Consider the following 19,611-nt stretch of genomic DNA (forward strand, 5'->3'; position numbering starts at 1 on the left):
GTATAATAGTCATAATACTTCTGTAATCAATGAAACAAACATTATATATTTGAGTACTAGGTTAGTTCATGATTGGAAGCCTCAAGGCCTACACCTAAGGCCCCACAAAGGCACATTTCATAACTAAAACAGCCTATCGGGTATATATATAACTAAAACTCAACATCTGTTTTACATCTGCCATGCTGAAGATGGCAGTGGCACGCCTGAGCACTTAAAAGTTAATCTTGATTGTGTGCCTCAAGGCCTATACCTAAGGCCCCACAAAGGCACATTTCAAAGTTAACTTTGTCTTTCTTTTTCAGCCTTGCCCGACAAGCCTGCCAGTGAAGCAGAAGCCCGACAGAAAGTATCGACCGGCGCTAACCTCTCGGGGAGCTGTGTGCTCGTCGTCTAAGAAACACCCCCAACAAAAATTCTAGCCACGAACAGGTCTTCATTTGTTTCGGGAACAAGAACATCCGGATCGAAGTTCAAAACATCTGCAAGCTTCCCGTACTCTGAGTACACCCACGCCTTGTTTACAGATGGTACGGAAACTGTATCACTTGAAGCTACAGCCACCATTGATGCACTGCAAAACCACAAGAACTTGCAAAGGGAAAGGGAAATGGTTTGTTGTTGTTGTTGTGAGCAAATGAGTGAGATACGATCAGTCTGAGATCTTGGCACCGTGTCATTTTAATGGTGAAGGAGAAGGATGTGGGTTTTACTGGCGAAGGAGGAGGATGTAGCTGTTAACTACATTGAAATGTTTGGGAATTAAAGAGAAAATCAAGAAAAATCGATGAATAGAAGGATGAACACAGAGATCTTAGAGAGAGAGAGATAAAGTTTAGAAAGAGAAATATGAGGCTTGTATTAACTAAAAATAAAGATTACACAACTATGTTTTTATAAGAGAATAGCCTACCAACTCTAACCAAATACTAACAAACTTACTAGATTGTTGACTTGTACAATCTTTTTAACTAACCATCTAACTATTGGTGTGAAACCCTTAATAGTAGCAACCACCTTGATCAGCACCTCATTCTCCTTAATTTCAGGAACAGCCAAAAATAAAAAATAAAGATGGTTATTGGAAAGCGAGTAGTTGATGTCACAGCCCGTCCCGAGATTCTATATATCGAGGTTGTGAAATGACAAAATTACCCTTAACGGTTACTAAGGTATGTGTGTGACATGTTATTGATTATGCATATTTCCTAAGTTTTGGAAAAATTTAATTGGATTAAAGGTTATATGTATTTTTGTGGTTAGGGAGTTAAGAAAAATGGATGGTGATGGTTTTGGGATGGACCACACACACATACACACGGGTCAAACCTCTCTCTCTCTCCTTCCCGTGCTCTCTCTCTCTCTCTTCTCTTCTCAGTTCACTCTCTCCCTCTCGAAAACGTACGGACGAGACCAAATTCCCTCTAAACATCGCGGATCGACGCCGAAAAGGTAAGGTTCTTCATCCTTTCGACCTCCTGAGTCGTTTGGTACTAGTTTTAGAATGGGAAACCTTAGAAATCACGTTGAAAACCCGAGGTCCAATTTGAGTACTGTTCATGCATTCGTGATGTGTTGATTTTCAGGGAATTCTAAGCTTATAGTGAGCTTAGTGAGGTCCTAAGGAAGCTCGGAGTGCTTAGTTTAAAGGTTTTAGACGTCGGGATCGTTGAGTTCGAAGTTGGCCGGTTTTCTTGGAATTTCTCCGGTGAGATTTCGTAGTTTTTAGAGCCTTAAAGTAGTGTAACGTGAATCTACATGCTTAGGGCTTCATTTTGATATAAAATGCGTGAAAATGGTTGAGAAATGACGGAGAACAAGGAGATTGAAAAATCTCCAGTTTTTCGACGACCGGCGACTAGAGGTTAGGGGTGATACGCATGGGGGCACGTGGACCCGTGCCCATCCTGGCGCGTGCGGCCTCGGAAAAATTTTCTGAAAATATGTCGACGTCCATGACGTCGAGTAGGTCACTGTGGTATATTCATATACCCAAATTGAGCACCGTATGAGAAGTTATTTCGAATTGTCTGTTATGTGCTTTAAATAACGTTATTTTAGTTGTTTCGCATATAGGTGATACCTATCCCGAGGACGAGCGCATCCAGGGATGTCACAGGGGTTACGACCCTTCGACTTATCAGTGAGTGGGCAGTTATTTTCTGTTATTACCTATATACTATTGATTTTCCCAGAAATTGAATTTAAATGAAAGTATGTTTTCAAATGCCATGCATGCATATTATGAATTATATGAATTAGTAATTGATGCATATATATATATATATGAATTGGTGTTGTGGACGCACATGTGAGTATCAGGTGAGTTTTATGTTATCTATGTGAATCATTTATGATGTGAATTATGTTGAGAGCTCATAACCTGCACCCCTGGTGTTAGTGCTTATAGTATTCACCGCACCGCACGCTCACCTTGGATCCAAGTAGGTGCATGTCGTACAAACCATGAGAGAGTTCCGACATACTAGTCGTACAGATCACTAGAGGTGGTTCCGACTGGTAGGTGACCTTAGATTATGTGCACAGATGATTGATGAGAGAAGCACTAAAGCGTATTATTACACCATTCTTGTTGTACAGACTACTTCAGGTAGTTCCGACTTATGTGCAGAGTAGTGTCGTACAGGTCACCGTGGTGACTCCGGTTGGTTTGGATATTGAGCTATGGAATTAACCGTACAGGATCAATTGCAGGGTCTCCGGTTAATTCATTATGTCACCTGTTATATTGATGCATTCACAATCTGTTATTGACATTTATGGCATGGCATATTTTCTGGAATTGATAAAGATTCGTGATTTGAGTTATATGAAGAGTTATATGCATATTATGTTAATTTCTGGGAAAGTATACATGTTTTACAACGAGAGGTTAGAATTGCTTTTGATGAAATGTTTTCGAAAAAATTTGGTTTTACTGACCCATTCAATTTTGTTTTGCGCCCCTCTAGGTTCTAGTTAGCAGCATTGGTGGCCCACGAGGATCCCCACGGCGTACTGACAGACTACATAAATGTAGGACTCACCTGCGGGTGTTGTAATCTAGTTATGGTCCTACTTGACTGCACCTAGTTCTTATGCTCTGAATTTGTGTGTTTCACACTTAAACTTACTCTAGCACGTTACTTGGTTATTATTGCTAGTATTTGGTTTTTGTTTATTCGTATTTCTCTTATCTTTTGCTTCCGCGTCGCACTTTTGGTTACGTCACACTCACGTGGTGGCCAGCACGCCTTGATTCTAGGATTGGGGTGTGTCAGTTGAGCCCAAACTGGCAAACCGAAGTGTTGTTAAGAAATTCCCACTATGGTCTCTAGAGAACAATCCTAACCCCTATTATGACTAGTTGTTCAAAAGGATCTCCCGTTCTTCCATCAAATATTTTTGGCCCTTTAAAAATATCTTTGTAAGTATCCTTAAAAGTAACTTTGTAAGTTTCATATCGTTAGTTAAAAAATAACAAATAAATATAAAGATTTGCAATATATCATAGGATTTGGAGGAACTGTAAGAGGGAGTACATCCGCTCTAACCAATGCCCGTGTTAAAGCTAAAAAACACAGCAATGAGCAAGTAGGAAGAAAACACACTGCAAACTAGCCAAACTAGAAGCACTATATAAATACACATAACATTGCGCCCTTATTACAAGACTTTCAAACAAGCGGGCAGCAGGATACAAGTATATCACACACGAACAGACTGCAAGCCTGAACTAGTATACTCTATTATCTCATGGGATGGGATACACAACCACCTTTCCGGTAGCTCTGGAGGTTTCAAGATAGGCAAATGCTTCAACAGTCTTCGAAAATGGATACGGGCCGGTGGGATCAAGCACCGGCTTCACCTTCCCACTCTCCAAGTAAGGCTTCAGTTTCTCTAATACAGCTCCGGTTGAAGTAAGCACAAATATGATTGCCGGTGGCGTTACTGGACCTATGATTGTCACAACCTTCCCGCCTTCCTTCACCGCCTTCAATGCCCTGTCACTCTGCCCTGTTTTTGTTAATTTCAACAACACAAAACAACATCAGTCATTGTGCTTGATTTGTTTAAGAAAAAAACAACGATGAAAATTCAAGAATTATACCAACTGCATCATAAACCACATCGAATTTCTCAGGCAGGTCTTCGAAGTTCTCCTTGGTGTAATCAATAGCCAAATCAGCACCCAAGCTTTCTCAAAAGATCGAGTTTTTTCGTGCTCGCTGTAGCTGCTACTTTTGAAGCACTAAACACATGCTTTGCTAGCTGCCTCACATAAACACATTGAGTGTCAAGAATAATTAATCAATCAGCTTTACTTAATTAGAGCCTAACTTAATGGAAAATGTTTGCACTTGATTAACATTGTACCTGAATAACATGTGTTCCGACTCCCCCAGCGCCTCCCAAAACAAGGATGGATTTACCGGCAGAGAATTCAACTCGTTCGAGCCCTTCATAGGCAGTCTCAATGGCCAGGGGAAGGCTAGCAGCTTCAACAAAACTCAGATTTTTTGGCTTGAGAGCTAACACTCTTTCTTCTGCAGCAGTGTACTCGGCCAATGATCCGATCTTTTTCGGCTTATCGAGAGACTTCTCGTTGAGATCCCCATATACTTCATCCCCCACCTTAAACTTTGTCACCCGGCTTCCTACTTTCACCACCGCACCAGCAACATCATACCCTGGAACCGTCTGCAAACAAGTTAATTTAATAAAATTAATATTTTAGTAAACAAGCTAATTGGGTTTACACTAGAATTTGAAGATCAACTTTGATTCTTCAAAGCAAGTTTCTTGTTATTTCTTAACCTTTCAATTTTTATTTTATTTTACAAGATGATAATTTAAACTAATCTACATGTGGGGATTCAAACTTGGGTGTCATCATCTAAAGAGGAACGAGCACATTATTTTGGCCAACTGTAATATTAATATTCGTCTGTTTAAAAAGAAACGAGCACACTGTTCTAGCCAATACACGTTTACAAAAAGAAAATTTATTCTAACAAAAAGATCAACTAGATCAGCTTTGATTCTTCAAATAGATTTAACTAAATTATAAGTTGGTAAAGACTAAAACTTTTCTAAATCCCCCTACTCACAAACTAATCTTGCATTTGACTTCAGTGAAAAAAATGAAGAGAGAGAGAGAGGCTACAGGGGGTGAAGAGTCAGAGTCCTTGAAGTAGCCAAGCATCCTTTTGAAATCAACTGGGTTGAGAGATGCAGCAACCACCTTGATCAGCACCTGGTCTTCCTTTATTTCAGGAACAGGAACATTCGGATCGAACTTCAAAACATCTGCAGACTTTCCGTGCTCTGAGTACACCCACGCCTTGTTTACAGATGGTATGGAAACTGAATCACTTGAAGCTACAGCAGCCGCCATTGATGCACTGCAAAAACCACAAGAATTTGCAAAGGGAAAGGGAAAGGGTTTGTTGTTGTTGTTGTGAGCAAATGAGTGAGATCAGATCAGATCAGATCAGTCTGATATCTCGACAGCGTGTCGTTTTAAAGGTGAAGGAGAAGGATGTGGAACCTTGGTGTTTGCCTACGTGGCCATATAAGAAAAAACTCCAAATGATGCATCAAGATGCACTGTTAGTTAGGTTCAGTGGGACAACATGCCAAATTATGCATGTAGACACATCGTTGCTTGAGGTTCATTGTGTGCGGCAACATGTTATAAAATTGGTGTTCTGTTTCTTTTAGCCAAATCTGACATCAAGAAACCCCTGGATCGTAATGCTAACGTCGCTGATATCGTAATGCTTGCTAGCGTAGAAGTTTTCTTCCTTTTTTTATCCTTATCCTTGAGTTTTCTTCTTTCTTGTTGACACCTCCAACAAGAAATATAAGAAGAAAAAACCCAACACTTTCTGTTACTTGGCTCTTTTGTAAGTAAGTGCTTACGTAAGAAATACTAATTTATAACTTTACGTAGGTTACTATTATTATTTTTATAACTTTAGGTAGGTTACTATTATTATTTTTTAACAAATGATATTATCTTATATTAAGACCATCTTTAACCTATGGGGTAAAGCTTAAAATATAAGTTTTAAAAACCCCCAAACCATTTCCAACCATAGGCTAAATAAGTCATGGTGAGAAAATATATATCTGGGCTAGATTCCCTGTTACACCACACCCTCATTTTAGTTAAAAATGGTTTTTAGTTCTGAATTGGTGAGCCCAAAGGGCACACCCCCTGTTATCTGTCCCCGGTTTCCCATCTCTCTCTCTCTCCTCCATTTCTCTTCTCTTTTCCCTTCTCTCTCCCCGAATCTCTCTGCACCCACTCTCGTCTCTCTTTCTCTCCCTCATTCCCCGATCTCTCACCCCTCGACCCACACCCGAGAGCTCCACACCACCCTCCCCGACATCAACGGAGCCACCATCATCATCATGCCGTCTCTCTCTCTCTCTCTCTCTCTCTCTCTCTCTCTCTTGTCGCTGCGAGGTGCGGAGAAGCCACCCTCCTGCGAGATTCTCCATTTTTTAGAAATCAAGGTAAGCCTCGGGACTTCTCTTTCTGGTTTATGATGAATTGGGGTTAAGTTTGGGACTTTTTATCCATGCATGCTTGTGTTCTTCGAATTTCCAATTCTCGGCAAACTTCTACGGTGGAACTCTAACGAGTTCTAAATCAAACCCACCCCAAACTTTGGAATTTCTCATCTAAGAAACTGAATGGTGAACATCATGAATTCCGGCAGTGGAATCGTCGAATTTGGGGTCCTGCAAGCTCATCTGAGTATCCAGCAAACCTAGGGTAATGTTATTATGCTTTGCATGTTAGATTTGAGTTGAGATTTGAAGGTTTTAACCCTAGGAAACTCTTTGTGCATTTCCCTAACTCCAGCAAGAAAATTTGGCGAAGCCTTGTCGAGTCCGAAGAGGATTTGACTCGTTTTCATCTATGTTGATGCTCTGATGAATTACCTCAATTTTTAGTGAAGTTCTAGTCCAAAGTCATGTGGAACCACTGGCGGATTCATTAAGGGGTAAGGGGGTCAGCTGACCCCCCGAACTTCAATGAACGTCTATAGATACCTTAGGTGCTGACCCTCCGAATTTCGGTGAATGTCCATGGATACCTTGAGTGTTGCCCTTTTGAAGATTAGAGTTGGCTTCATACTTGCCCTCCAACCGACTTTAGACCTACCAAAACCCGATGAATGTCCATGAATACCTTGGGTGATGCCCTTGCATACATTAACATATCTATAGTATGCATTTTCAAATGACTTCAGGCCTACCAAGACTCGATAAAATGACGATATGCATACTATTTTTGGTATAAAAAAAATTGCGCACTACGCGCGTTGTTCTTACTGACCCCCTTTAATATTATTTCCTGGATCCGCCACTATATGGAACCAAGGTGTTTTACCTCTGTTTATTCTCTGCAATCAGTTCCAAAAACTAGGGAACCCACACATATTGAACTCCAGCGAGTTCTTGGGCTGCTTGTTTAATGTGTGTGTGTGTCGTGTGTGTGTGTGAGTGTGTGTGTGTGTGTGTGTGTGTGCGTGTGTGTGTATGTGTGTTATATGGGTTTGGGCTCAAGCCCAAACCACCATTCTTTGCAATAAGGCCTTCGGGCCGTGTGTGTATATGTGTGGGTCTGGGCCCAAGCTCAGACAACCCTAAACCCATCCAACCCACAACCCTTTTCCCAAAACCAATTTCCTAAAACTCATTAACCTTAAATCTAAATCTAAACCCTTAGGGCCCAATCGGCCCAACCCAAATCCAAGCCCAGTTTGACCTTTGACCGTTGACTTGGTCAACGGTCAGCGTTGACTTTGACCAGTCAACGATTAACATTGACTTTTAGAGTTGACTTTTCGGGGTTTCGTCTGGGACCTTTCCTAGGCTAATTTCGACGTCCTGGACCCGTTTTTGAAGTCCATTTTCCCAAATTAAATTGTTTGAGTAGAGTTTGACTAATTGTGCTATTTATGTGCTTAGGGTCAACTATTGTGACGTTTTCGTCTTCGCTAGTGGCGCAGTTTTTGGCGGCTAAGTACTGTGAGTAGACCCCTTCTAAAATTAAATGATTTTATAGTTCAATTGCATAAATGAATAGCATGCCTTACGAGTTTATGATTTGATTTTATGTTAAGCATTTTTATTGAATATGTTGATTTTCGTCTTGTGTTTTTTATGAGGAATTAATTGTTAGCCTATATTGAGCTATATTTTAATATATCGTATTTTCTATAAAAACCATGAACTGGTAGACTATCTGATGGATGACGATAGGATGCTAGAACATGTTTTAGAAACCCCTCTTTATAGTATAGACGATGGATGACTTTATACTATGAAGTGGTTATTTATGAAAGGCGTAATTATTTGTGCATATCTAGTGGACACTATGCCGCCTGGGGTGAGGATCTGGTGTTGGCAGATAGGCCGGGAGAAATAATCCCTAGCTACGGGCTGAGGGACACGGAGCAGGCATTGGGCCGAGAGTTGGTAATCTCTGGCTACGGGTGCAGAGACCACGGTGCTGGCATAGGGCCGGGAGTTATATTTATTCAATGATCTTACTAGCAGCACACCATGTTTACGAGACGATCTACGAGATGATACACGCGATGATTTATATGATGTTTTTCCGCGTTATACCTGTTGAGATGTTTTATGGCATGCTAGAGTTTCAGAAAACCTATCACTTATTATGCTAGTAGTTTTCATTATATATAAACTTGGTCCACTCACCCTTGTTTTGCGCCCCTTTCAGGATTTAGAATTCGAGGCATAGGTTCCCGACGTCAACGCTTTCGCATTGGCATATTCGAGTCCTCTCGGTGTAGGACTCACATCCTTTTATTTATTAAATTTTATATTAATTCTTTTAGAACTCTAGTTAGTTGTATGCTCTGAACACGTTTCTAATTTATTAATTCTTTGAATTTTAAATTCATAACCCTTATTTACTTCTTATTCTTAGCTTTTGTATCAATTAATGGCTTTCGTCACCCTCGGGTGTCGGCCAGCACGTGCCTATCCTGTTATTCCAGGAATATTGGGATCGGGGAGTGTCATTCCCCTAGAATTTAAGTATGTCTTAAATTATTTTGAACCCACCAAACTGTCATATTTCATTTTTTGTTTTTGTTTTTTACTTATAATCTAACGGCTATGATCAAATGAGACCAAATCTAATAGTAAAATAAACATTTGACGGTCCAAAATTAAATAATGTCTAAAATTATTTAAGAAAATTATCTACACCAAATTTAACTTAAAACTTTAAATACCTATGTATTTGTATGATTTTTAATTACTTATCATCGAAAATTAAATATTTAAAGACTAAAATGTTCATAAAAATAAATTAAGATAATCTACATAATTTTTTTTTTAAAAGAAAAGTTATCGAAAACAAAAAGTTAGGCTAAAATCATTATTTAATCATCACAGACTAAAATTTTAAGCCACAAGGGTTGGAGGAAAAAAAAAATCAGTTTTTGGCTTATGGCTTAAAATTTTATGGCTTAAATTTTTAAGTTTTATGCCCAAGGGTTGGAGATGGTCTAAAGGGGTGAGGGAATTCAAATGGGCTAAACCCCACAATGAAGCTAGCAATAATGTGGTTCAAATTAGTAGAGGTGCAGTTAAAAAATATTATTTATAGACTTATTAGAGGTATAGTTAAAAAAAATATTATTAGGAAATTGTTATTAGCACTCCAAAAATCTCATTTGGCACTCCAAACTTTCTATAATTAGAAAGAAAAATACACTTATGACGAGTGTATAATGAGTTTTTTTTAGTGCTAATAACAGTTCCCTATTATTAATTGACTTATTTATCTTTCATTAATGTTGTATTTTCTAAATAGGATTTCTGAGAAGGGCAATATGGAAATACAAAAAAGTTTCATGCCAAGAAGTTGTAAACATGCTTAAGAAATTAGAAACATTTTGGCTTCAATAAGAAGGTGTCATGTTGATAGAGTATTATGTACTTGCAAGTTCAAAGACGTAGCACCAACTCCAAAAACTAAAGCATTGCCTCATACAATTTTAGATAAATATTTTAGTTCATCTTAAACTTTTATTTATGGTATTGCATATTTTTGTACTCAAACAACTTTAGAGAAATATTTTAATTTCCTTAAGATGAGACTAAGAACAATTATAACTTATTAAAATGTGGAGTTTATTCCTATGCATAACTGGTCTTTTAAGTTGGGACCAGAATCTTTTGTGACTTGAGGTTATTCCTTTATGGAGTTTTACTTTAGAGAGGTTTTACTGCAGTTAAGGCATTTTTTATGAAAGTGCTTTCATTAAAAACGAATCAAAGTTTTTATTATAAACCCAATTGCACTTTTATAGTTGATGGAGGGAGAATGTTGTGCAGGCATTGTCACTTGAGGTTCACTGTGTGAGAACAAGTTACTCAACTCATGTTCTGTTTCTTATTTTTCCCGACTAAGGCATGCAATTGAAGTTTACTTTGTTACTTATCACACCTACAACAAGAAAAACTAGACGAAGAAAAAAACACCTGTACTTTTGAAGTTGACCTAGTTCAAATGGAAGTGCTATATAAGAGGGAATATCCGCTCCAACCAATGCCCGTGTTAAAAGCGAAAAAAACACAGCAATGAGCAAGTAGGAAGAAAACACAGTGAAAACTAGCCAAACTCGAAGCACTATATTTGTAGATATAAGAGTGCGCCGCCCTTATTACAAGTCTTTTTAAACAGCAGGCAGCAGGATTACAAGTATATATCACACACGAACAGATTGCAAGCCTGAACTGGTACTCTCTATTATCTCATGGGATGGGATACACAACCACCTTTCCGGTAGCTCTGGAGGTTTCAAGATAGGCAAATGCTTCAACAGTCTTCGAAAATGGATACGGGCCTGTGGGATCAAGCACCGGCTTCACCTTCCCACTCTCCAAGTAAGGCTTCAGTTTCTCTAATACAGTTCCGGTTGAAGTCAGTCCAAATATGATTGCCGGTGGCGTTGCTGGACCTACGATTGTCACAACCTTCCCGCCTTCCTTCACCGCCTTCAATGCCCTGTCACTCTGCCCTGTTTTTGTTAATTTCAAAAACACAGAACAACATCAGTCATCTTGATTTGTATAAGAAAAAAACAACGATGATGATTCAAGAATTATACCAACTGCATCATAAACCACATCAAATTTCTCGGGCAGGTCTTCGAAGTTCTTCTTGGTGTAATCAATAGCCAAATCAGCACCCAAGCTTCTCAAAAGATCGAGTTTTTTCGTGCTCGCTGTAGCTGCTACTTTTGAAGCACCAAACACATGCCTTGCTAGCTGCCTCACATAAACACATTGAATGTCATGAATTAATCAATCAGCTTTACTTAATTAGAGCCTAACTTAATGGAAAATGTTTGCAATTGATTAACATTGTACCTGAATAACATGTGTTCCGACTCCCCCAGCGCCTCCCAAAACAAGGATGGATTTACCGGCAGAGAATTCAACTCGTTCGAGCCCTTCATAGGCGGTCTCAATGGCCAGGGGAAGGCTAGCAGCTTCAACAAAACTCAAATTTTTTGGCTTGAGAGCCAACACTCTTTCTTCTGCAGCAGTGTACTCGGCCAAAGATCCGATCTTTTTTGGGTTATCAATAGCCTTCTCATTGAGATCCCCATATACCTCATCCCCCACCTTAAACTTTGTCACTTGGCTTCCTACTTTCACCACCACACCAGCAACATCATACCCTGGAACTGTCTGCAAAACAAGTTAATTTAATAAAATCAGAAGTTTAGCAAATAAACTAATTGGGTTTACGCTAAAATATGAAGATCAACTTTGATTCTTCAAAGCAAGTTTCTTTTTATTTCTTAACCTTTCAATTTTTATTTTATTTTACAAGATGATAATTTAAACTAATCTACATGTGGGGATTCAAACTTGGGTGTCATCATCTAACGAGGAACGCGCACATTGTTCTGGCCAACTGACATAAAATGCCTGTTTAAAGAGGAACACATTACTCTAGCCAACTGACCTAATATGCGTCTAAAAAAAATTTATTCTTTTTTTCTTCAAATAGATTTAACTAAATTATAAGTTGGTAAAGACTAAAACTTGTCTATATCCCCCAACTCACAAACTAATCCTGCATTTGACTTCAGTGAAAAAAATGAAGAGAGAGAGAGAGAGGCTACAGGGGGTGAAGAGTCATAGTCCTTGAAGTAGCCAAGCGTCCTTTTGAAATCAATTGGGTTGAGAGATGCGGCAACCACCTTGATCAGCACCTGGTCTTCCTTTATTTCAGGAACAGGAACATTCGGATCGAACTTCAAAACATGAGCAGACTTTCCGTACTCTGAGTACACCCACGCCTTGTTTACAGATGGTATGGAAACTGAATCACTTGAAGCTACAGCAGCCGCCATTGATGCACTGCAAAAACCACAAGAACTTGCAAACGGAAAGGGAAAGGTTTTGTTGTTGTTGTTGTTGGGAGCAAACGAGTGAGATAAGATCACAGTCTGATATCTCGACAGCGTGTCGTTTTATATGGTGAAGGAGAAGGATGTGGAACCTTGGTGTTTGCCTACGTACGAGGAAAAACTCCAAATGATGCATCTAGATGCACTGTTGGTTAGGTTCATTGTGTGGGACAACATGCCAAATTATGCATGTAGACGCATCGTTATTGGAGGTTCATTTTGTGCGGCAACATGTTATAAAATTGGTGGTGTGTTCTTTTAGTCAAATCTGACATCAAGACACCCCTGGATCGTAATGCTAGCGTCGAAGTTTTCTTCCTTATTTATCCTTATCCTTATCACAAGTTATCTTCCTTCTTGTTGACACCTCCAACAAGAAATATAAGAAGAAAAAACCCTACACTTTCTAAGTTACTTGGCTCATCTGTATGTAAGTGCTTACGTAAGAAATATTTATTTATAACTTTATGTAGGTTATTATTAATTTTTTTTAACAAACAATAATATATATACTAAAGGGGTGAGAAAGTGGGCTAAACCTCACAATAGGCTAGTAATAATGTGATTCAAATTAATAGAGGTACTGTTAAAAAATATTATTTATTAACTTATTAGAGGCACTGTTAAAAAATATTATTAATTGACTTGTTTATCTTTAATGAATTATGTATTTTCTAAATAGGATTTATGACAAGGACAACATGAAAATACCAAAAAGTTTCATGCCAAGAAGTTGTAAACATGCTTAAGAAATTAGAAACATTTTGGCTTCAATAAGAAGATGTCATGTTGATAGAGTATTATGTACTTGCAAGTTCAAAGACGTAGCTTCAACTCCAAAAACTAAAGCATTGCCTCAGGCAACTTTAGATAAATATTTTAGTTCATCTTAAACTTTTATTTATGGTATTGCATATTTTTGTACTCAAACAACTTTAAAGAAATATTTTAGTTTCCTTAAGATGAGACTAAGAAAAATTATAACTTATTAAAATATGGAGTTTATTCCTATGCATAACTGGTCTTTTAAGTTGGGACCAAAATCTTTTGTGACTTGAGGTTATTCCTTTATGGAATATTACTTTAGAGAGGTTTTACTGTAGTTAAGGCTTTTTTTAATGAAAGCGCTTTCATTAAAAACAAAAGGAAAACTAATTAAAAATGCTTGAAAACTTTGAGTTTTAACGATAAGGACAAAATAAAGGGTTAAGTGAATAGTACCATGATTGACTTTTTAGTGCAAAAATGTGATTTTTCGTTAAAATGAACAGTACCGCGGGCTTTTCGTTAAAACTCCCAAAAACAAATCAAAGTTTTTATTATAAACCCAATTGCTCTTTTATAGTTGTGAAGGGAGAATGTTGTGCAGGCATTGTCGCTTGAGGTTCACTGTATGAGAACAAGTTACGCAACTCAAGTTTTGTATCTTATTTTTCACGACTGAGGCATGTAATTGAAGTTTACCTTTGTTTGTATCATACTTGACCAATCCTGAAACTATTGAGCACCGATCAACGTTATACCGTCAAGGACCCAGAAGAGTTTCCCTCCAACCAGGAGGCCAATCACAGCGCGACACCTGTCGATATCAAAAGTCAATCATAGCGTGACACGTGTCAACATCAGAAGCCAATCACAACACAACACGTGTCAATGTTTGAATGAAACTAGAAACTCTCTTATATAAATAGATATCATTCTCTCACAATATTTCCTAATGTCATTTGTACTAAATCATTCACTTGTACTCACTAAATGAGAGCTTGAACCTATGTACTTGTGTAAACCCTTCACAATTAATGAGAACTCCTCTACTCCGTGGACGTAGCCAATCTGGGTGAACCACATACATCTTGTGTTTGCTTCCCTATCTCTATCCATTTACATATTTATCCATACTAGTGACCGGAGCAATCTAGCGAAGGTCACAAACTTAACACTTTCTATTGTACCAAAATCCTCACTGAGTTTGTGCATCAACAACCTTCTTACTTATCACACCTACAACAAGAAAAAACAAGACGAAGAAAAAAAAACACCTGTACTTTTGAAGTTGACCTAGTTCAAATGGAAGTGCTATATAAGAGGGAATATATCCGCTCTAACCAATGCCGGTGTTAAAGCGAAAAAACACAGCAATGAGCTAGTAGGAAGAAAACACAGTGAAAACTAGCCAAACTTGAAGCACTATATTAGTAGATATAAGATTGCGCCGCCCTTATTACAAGTCCTTTTAAACAGCAGGCAGCAGGATACAAGTATATATCACACACAAACAAATTGCATGGCTGAACTGGACTCTATGATTTCATGGAATGGGATACACAACCACCTTTCCTGTAGTTCTGGACGTTTCAATATAGGCAAATGCTTCAACAGTCTTCGAAAATGGATACAGGCTGGTGGGATCAAGCACCGGCCTCACCGTCCCACTCTCCAAGTGAGGCTTCAGTTTCTCTAATACAGTTCCGGTTGAAGTCAGCATAAACAGGAATGCTGGTGGCGCTACTGGACGTACAATTGTCAATACCTTCCCGCCCGCCTTTACCGCCTTCACTGCCCCGTCAGTCTCCCCTATATTTGTTAATTTCAGAAACACAATACAACATCGGTCCTTGTGTTTGATTAATTCTGATAAATAAATAAAAAATGTTGTAACTTTGATGTATTTATTTGGTTGGATAACATCATGCATCGAATTGTTTAAGCTTAATTTATATAAGAAAGAACCAACAATGAAGATTCAAGAATCATCCCAACTGCGTCGTAAACCACATTGAATTTCTCGGGCGGGTCTACGAAGTTCTCCTTGGTTTAATCAATAACAAAATCGGCACCCAAGCTTCTCAAAAGATCGAGTTTTTTGTGCTTACAGTAGCTGCCACTTTTGAAGCATCAAACATATGCTTTGCTAGCTGCCTCACATAAACACATTAACTGTCATGCATAATTAATCAATCAGCTTTGCTTAATTAGAGTCTAACTTAATGGTATAGTGGAAAATGTTTTCACTTGATTAACTTTGTACCTGAATAACATGTGTTCCAACTCCCCCAGCGCCTCCCAAAACAAGGATGTATTTACCGGCAGAGAATTCAGCTCGTTCGAGCCCTTCACAAGCAGTCTCAATTACCAGAGGAAGGCTAGCGGCTTCAACGAAACCTCAGATTTTTGGGCTTGAGAGCTAACACTCTTTCGTCTGCAGCAGTGTACTCGGCCAAAGATCCGATCTTTTTCGGGTTATCGATAGCCTTCTCATTGAGATCCCCATATATTTCATCCCCCACCTTAAACTTTGTCACTTGGCTTCCTACTTTAACCACCACACCAGCAACATCATATCCTGGAACTGTCTGCAAAACAAGTTAATTTAATAAAATTAGAAGTAGCAAATAAGCTAATTGGGTTTACGCTAGAATATGAAGATCAGCTTTGATTCTTCAAAGCAAGTTAAATTTTTTTTTCCTTAACCATTCATCTTTATTTTATTTTACAAGACAATACTTTGAACTAATCTACGGGTAGGGATTCAAACTTGGGTTTCAGCGTTTAAACAGTGACGAACACAATGCTATGGCCAACTTACGCGTCTACAAAGTAGAAAATATATTCTAACAAAAAAATCAACTAGATCAATTTTGATTCTTCAAATAGATTAAACTAAACTATAAGTTGGTAAAGATTCAAACTTTTCTAAATCCCCCAAATCACTAGCTAATCATGCATTAGTGAAAAAAAATGAAGAGAGAGAGAGAGAGAGAGAGAGGCTCACAGGGGGTGAAGAGTCATAGTCCTTGAAGTAGCCAAGCATCCTTTTCAAATCAACTGAGTTGAGAGATGCAGCAACCACCTTGATCAGCACCTGGTCTTACTTTATTTCAGGAACAGGAACATCCGGATCGAAGTTCAAAACATCTGCAGACTTTCCGTACTCTGAGTACACCCACGCCTTGTTTACAGATGGTACGTAAACTGAATCACTTGAAGCTACAGCCGCCATTGATGCACTGCAAAAACCACAAGAACTTGTAAAGGGAAAGGGAAATGGTTTGTTGTTGTTGTTGTTGTGAGCAAATGAGTGAGATACGATCAGTCTGAGATCTTGGCACCGTGTCATTGTAATGGTGAAGGAGAAGGATGTGGGTTTTACTGGTGAAGGAGGAGGATGTGGAACCTTGGTGTTTGCCCACGTCACCGTACAAGAAAAAACTCCAAATGATGCATCTACATGCATTGTTATTTGAGGTTCATTATTTGCGGCAACATACCAAATCATGCATCTAAATGCAGTGTTATCTGAGGTTCGTTGTGTGCGTTGTGTGTGGCAACATACCAAATGATACATCTAGATGTAGTGTTATTTGAGGTTCGTTGTGTGCGGCAACATGTTATGCAATTGATGTTCTCTTTCTTTTAGACAAATCTGACATCAACACACCGCGAGATCGTAATTGCTAGCGATTGAAGTTTTCTTCCTTATTATCCTTATCACAAGTTTTCTTCCTTCTTGTTGACACCTTCAAGAAATATAAGAAGAAAAAACCCAACACTTTCTAAGTTACTCAGCTCATTTGTAAGTATGGGTTTACGTTAGAAACATTAATTTTATAACTTTAGATAGGTATTATTTGATAGAGATGTAGTTAAAAAAAATATTATTTATTGACATTTATTTTTGATGAATTATGTATTTCCTAAACAGGATTTCGAAGGAGGACAACATGAAAATACAAAATGTATTATGCCGTGAAGTTGTGAACATGCTTGAGAAATTAGAAACATTTTGGCTTCGATAAGAAGGTGTCGTGTTGACAAAGTATTACGTACTCGCAAGCCTAAAGTGTTGACTGATATTGACTCAAGTGAATGCCACATAATCTGCCATGTCATCAATATTTCTGTTAAAAGTTAGTTAGGAGGGTTATGTGTAGCTTACACAGTAAGCAAGGTAGTTAGACTACTAGAGGGATATAAAAGGCCGATTGCAGTCTAATGTTTGTAAGAAATAACCATTCTATCAATACAAAACTTTTCATATTCTTTCTAGTTTTATTTCCAGGTCTTCTTCTACATTCTCTATATTCCTTCTTTCTTCTTTCTTCTGTGGTTCTGATCTTCTTTGTTAAGATGGTATCGAGCCAAGGTTGATTTTTTTTTGGGATTTTCTTCCGCTGAGTAAGTCTTGGAGATTGATCGTTGAAGGCGTTGTTGGAGTTCTTGGAGGATTGGTGCTGGCTTGATGAATTTTGGGTCGAGGGTCTTTCAATCAGGTTGTTGGTTTCTTTCTTTATTCTTTGCACATCAAGTGTTTGCGTTTTTGCTTCAGTGAAGATATATGGCGATTTGTGTTGTTTCTTGTGGTTTTTCATATATGGGTTCTTTGTTGGATTCGATTAAGGCTGATGCCAGACAATAGCAGATTTATACTTGTGGTGTGATATGGTTGAAGTTGTTCATTTGTGACATTGCTGAAATTTTAGCTTTTGAAGTATATACATATAGAAGGCCGATGCCAAGAAGTAGTGCAAATATCTTGAAGTGGTGATCATTGTTGTAGTTTGGAGTTAAACAAATTTGTGATTGAGATTGTTTGCTTGTCAGTAATACGTGATAAAGATGTCTGATAAATCAGTACGCATTGAAAGTTTGCTTGGTATGTTAACTGTGAAGTTGCAAGATGACAATTTTGTTAAGTGGAATTATCAGTTTCAGTCTGTTTTACGAGGGTATGATTTCTTTGAATTTTTTACTGGTGAGTCTCCTTGTCCACCAAAGTTTGTGATTAACACTGAGAGTGGAGTGACTACAGAAATCACAGCAGCTTATAAATCTTGGGTTCAGAAAGATATGGAACTATTGAGTCTGTTAATTGCTACTTTGTCGGATGATGCTATGGAATATGTCATAGGGTGTAAAACGTCTCATGAAGCTTGGGTAAACTTACAAGACCGATATGCGTCGTGTCAAGGGCTAGGATTAATCAACTCAAAATTGAGTTTCATACAATTCAAAAAGGCAGTGATTCTATTGACAAGTATTTGCTTCGGTTGAAAGCCATTCGTGATCAGCTTGTGTCTGCAGGGGAGAGGATTACTGATAATGATGTTGTTATTACTGCTTTATCTGGATTACCATCGGAGTTTGATATTGTCAAGGCTGTAGTTTTAGCAAGGGAGACTTCTATTCCACTGAAAGATTTCAGGGCGCAGTTGATTGGTGTTGAATCTGCTATGGAAGCAAGAGTCACTACTCTGGCCAGTGGCATGGCTGCAATGTATGTTCAAGGAGATAGAGTTACAGGTGGTCATCAGAATTCCGGGTATTCACAAGGAGAGAGTTCAAATGCTGGTTCACAAACTGGTGATACTCAAGGCTATCAAGGGAACAACAGGTTTCAAAACAGAAATGGGTTTAATAATTCTCAGGGGTCTAATACTTCTCAGAACTATAACAGAAGTGGTTATGGGTCTTTCAATAATTCAAGGCCTTATTACAATGGGAATAGACAGAGATGGGGAAACAACTATAATAATTCTCCTACTGGGAATAGGTCTTCTTGGAGTGGTAATACTACCTTCAAAACAGGTCCGATAGTTGAATGTCAGATTTGTTCTCGCAGAGGTCATACTGCTGCAACTTGTTCGAATAGGAGTGATGGTTATCAGGTTCTAATCTGCCAAATTTGTGGAAAGAAAGGTCATCATGCTCTGGATTGTAGACATAGGAATAACTATTCCTATCAGGGGGCACCTCCACCTCCTTCTCTTACTGCATTTTCTGCTCAAGCTCCATCTCACATGACTGCTGCAGAATATGGTCAGAATGTTCAACATTTCTCTGCAGCTGATACATGGGTGTTGGACACTGGTGCTTCACACCATATGACATATAATCTTGGGAATCTCAATCAACCTGTGCAGTATAATGGTGATGAGAAAATCACTATTGGTAATGGGGAAGGTTTGGCTGTTACTCATATTGGTTCTACAACCCTTTCAACTCCACAACATTTACTGTTTCTCAAGAATGTCTTACATGTTCCAACCATTACTGTTAATCTCTTATCTGTTAAGAAATTATGTGAAGATAATCATTGCTGGTTTATATGTGATGAGAGTGTCTT

General features: G+C 38.4%; 1 protein-coding gene, 1 long non-coding RNA gene and 2 pseudogenes across 3 annotated transcripts in view; 1 reads left to right on the forward strand and 3 right to left on the reverse strand.

The window, feature by feature from the left end:
* Positions 1 to 3,618: 3,618 nt before the first annotated feature.
* LOC126583558 (2-methylene-furan-3-one reductase-like) lies at positions 3,619 to 5,542 on the reverse strand (annotated as a pseudogene).
* LOC126583566 (uncharacterized) lies at positions 4,027 to 11,337 on the forward strand. The gene is made up of 2 exons (XR_007609763.1): positions 4,027 to 4,151; positions 11,212 to 11,337. It is a non-coding gene; the product is annotated as an uncharacterized LOC126583566 (long non-coding RNA).
* Positions 10,677 to 19,611, reverse strand: part of LOC126583559 (2-methylene-furan-3-one reductase) — a 31,691-nt gene continuing 22,756 nt past the window's right edge. The window contains exons 2-5 of one of the 2 annotated variants that reach the window (XM_050247984.1): positions 12,201 to 12,477; positions 11,437 to 11,760; positions 11,175 to 11,334; positions 10,677 to 11,084 (exon numbers count right to left, since the gene is read on the reverse strand). In XM_050247984.1, the coding sequence (XP_050103941.1) occupies positions 10,819 to 11,084; positions 11,175 to 11,334; positions 11,437 to 11,760; positions 12,201 to 12,431 (981 nt within the window). In that variant the 5' untranslated portion in view covers positions 12,432 to 12,477 and the 3' untranslated portion in view covers positions 10,677 to 10,818. Of the gene's footprint in view, positions 11,085 to 11,174; positions 11,335 to 11,436; positions 11,761 to 12,200; positions 12,558 to 19,611 lie in introns of those variants that run through there. The other variant, XM_050247982.1, reaches the window with a different exon arrangement.
* Positions 14,797 to 16,488, reverse strand: LOC126582504 (2-methylene-furan-3-one reductase-like; annotated as a pseudogene).

Source organism: Malus sylvestris, chromosome 9, assembly GCF_916048215.2.
Source record: "Malus sylvestris chromosome 9, drMalSylv7.2, whole genome shotgun sequence".
Lineage (NCBI taxonomy): Eukaryota > Viridiplantae > Streptophyta > Magnoliopsida > Rosales > Rosaceae > Malus > Malus sylvestris.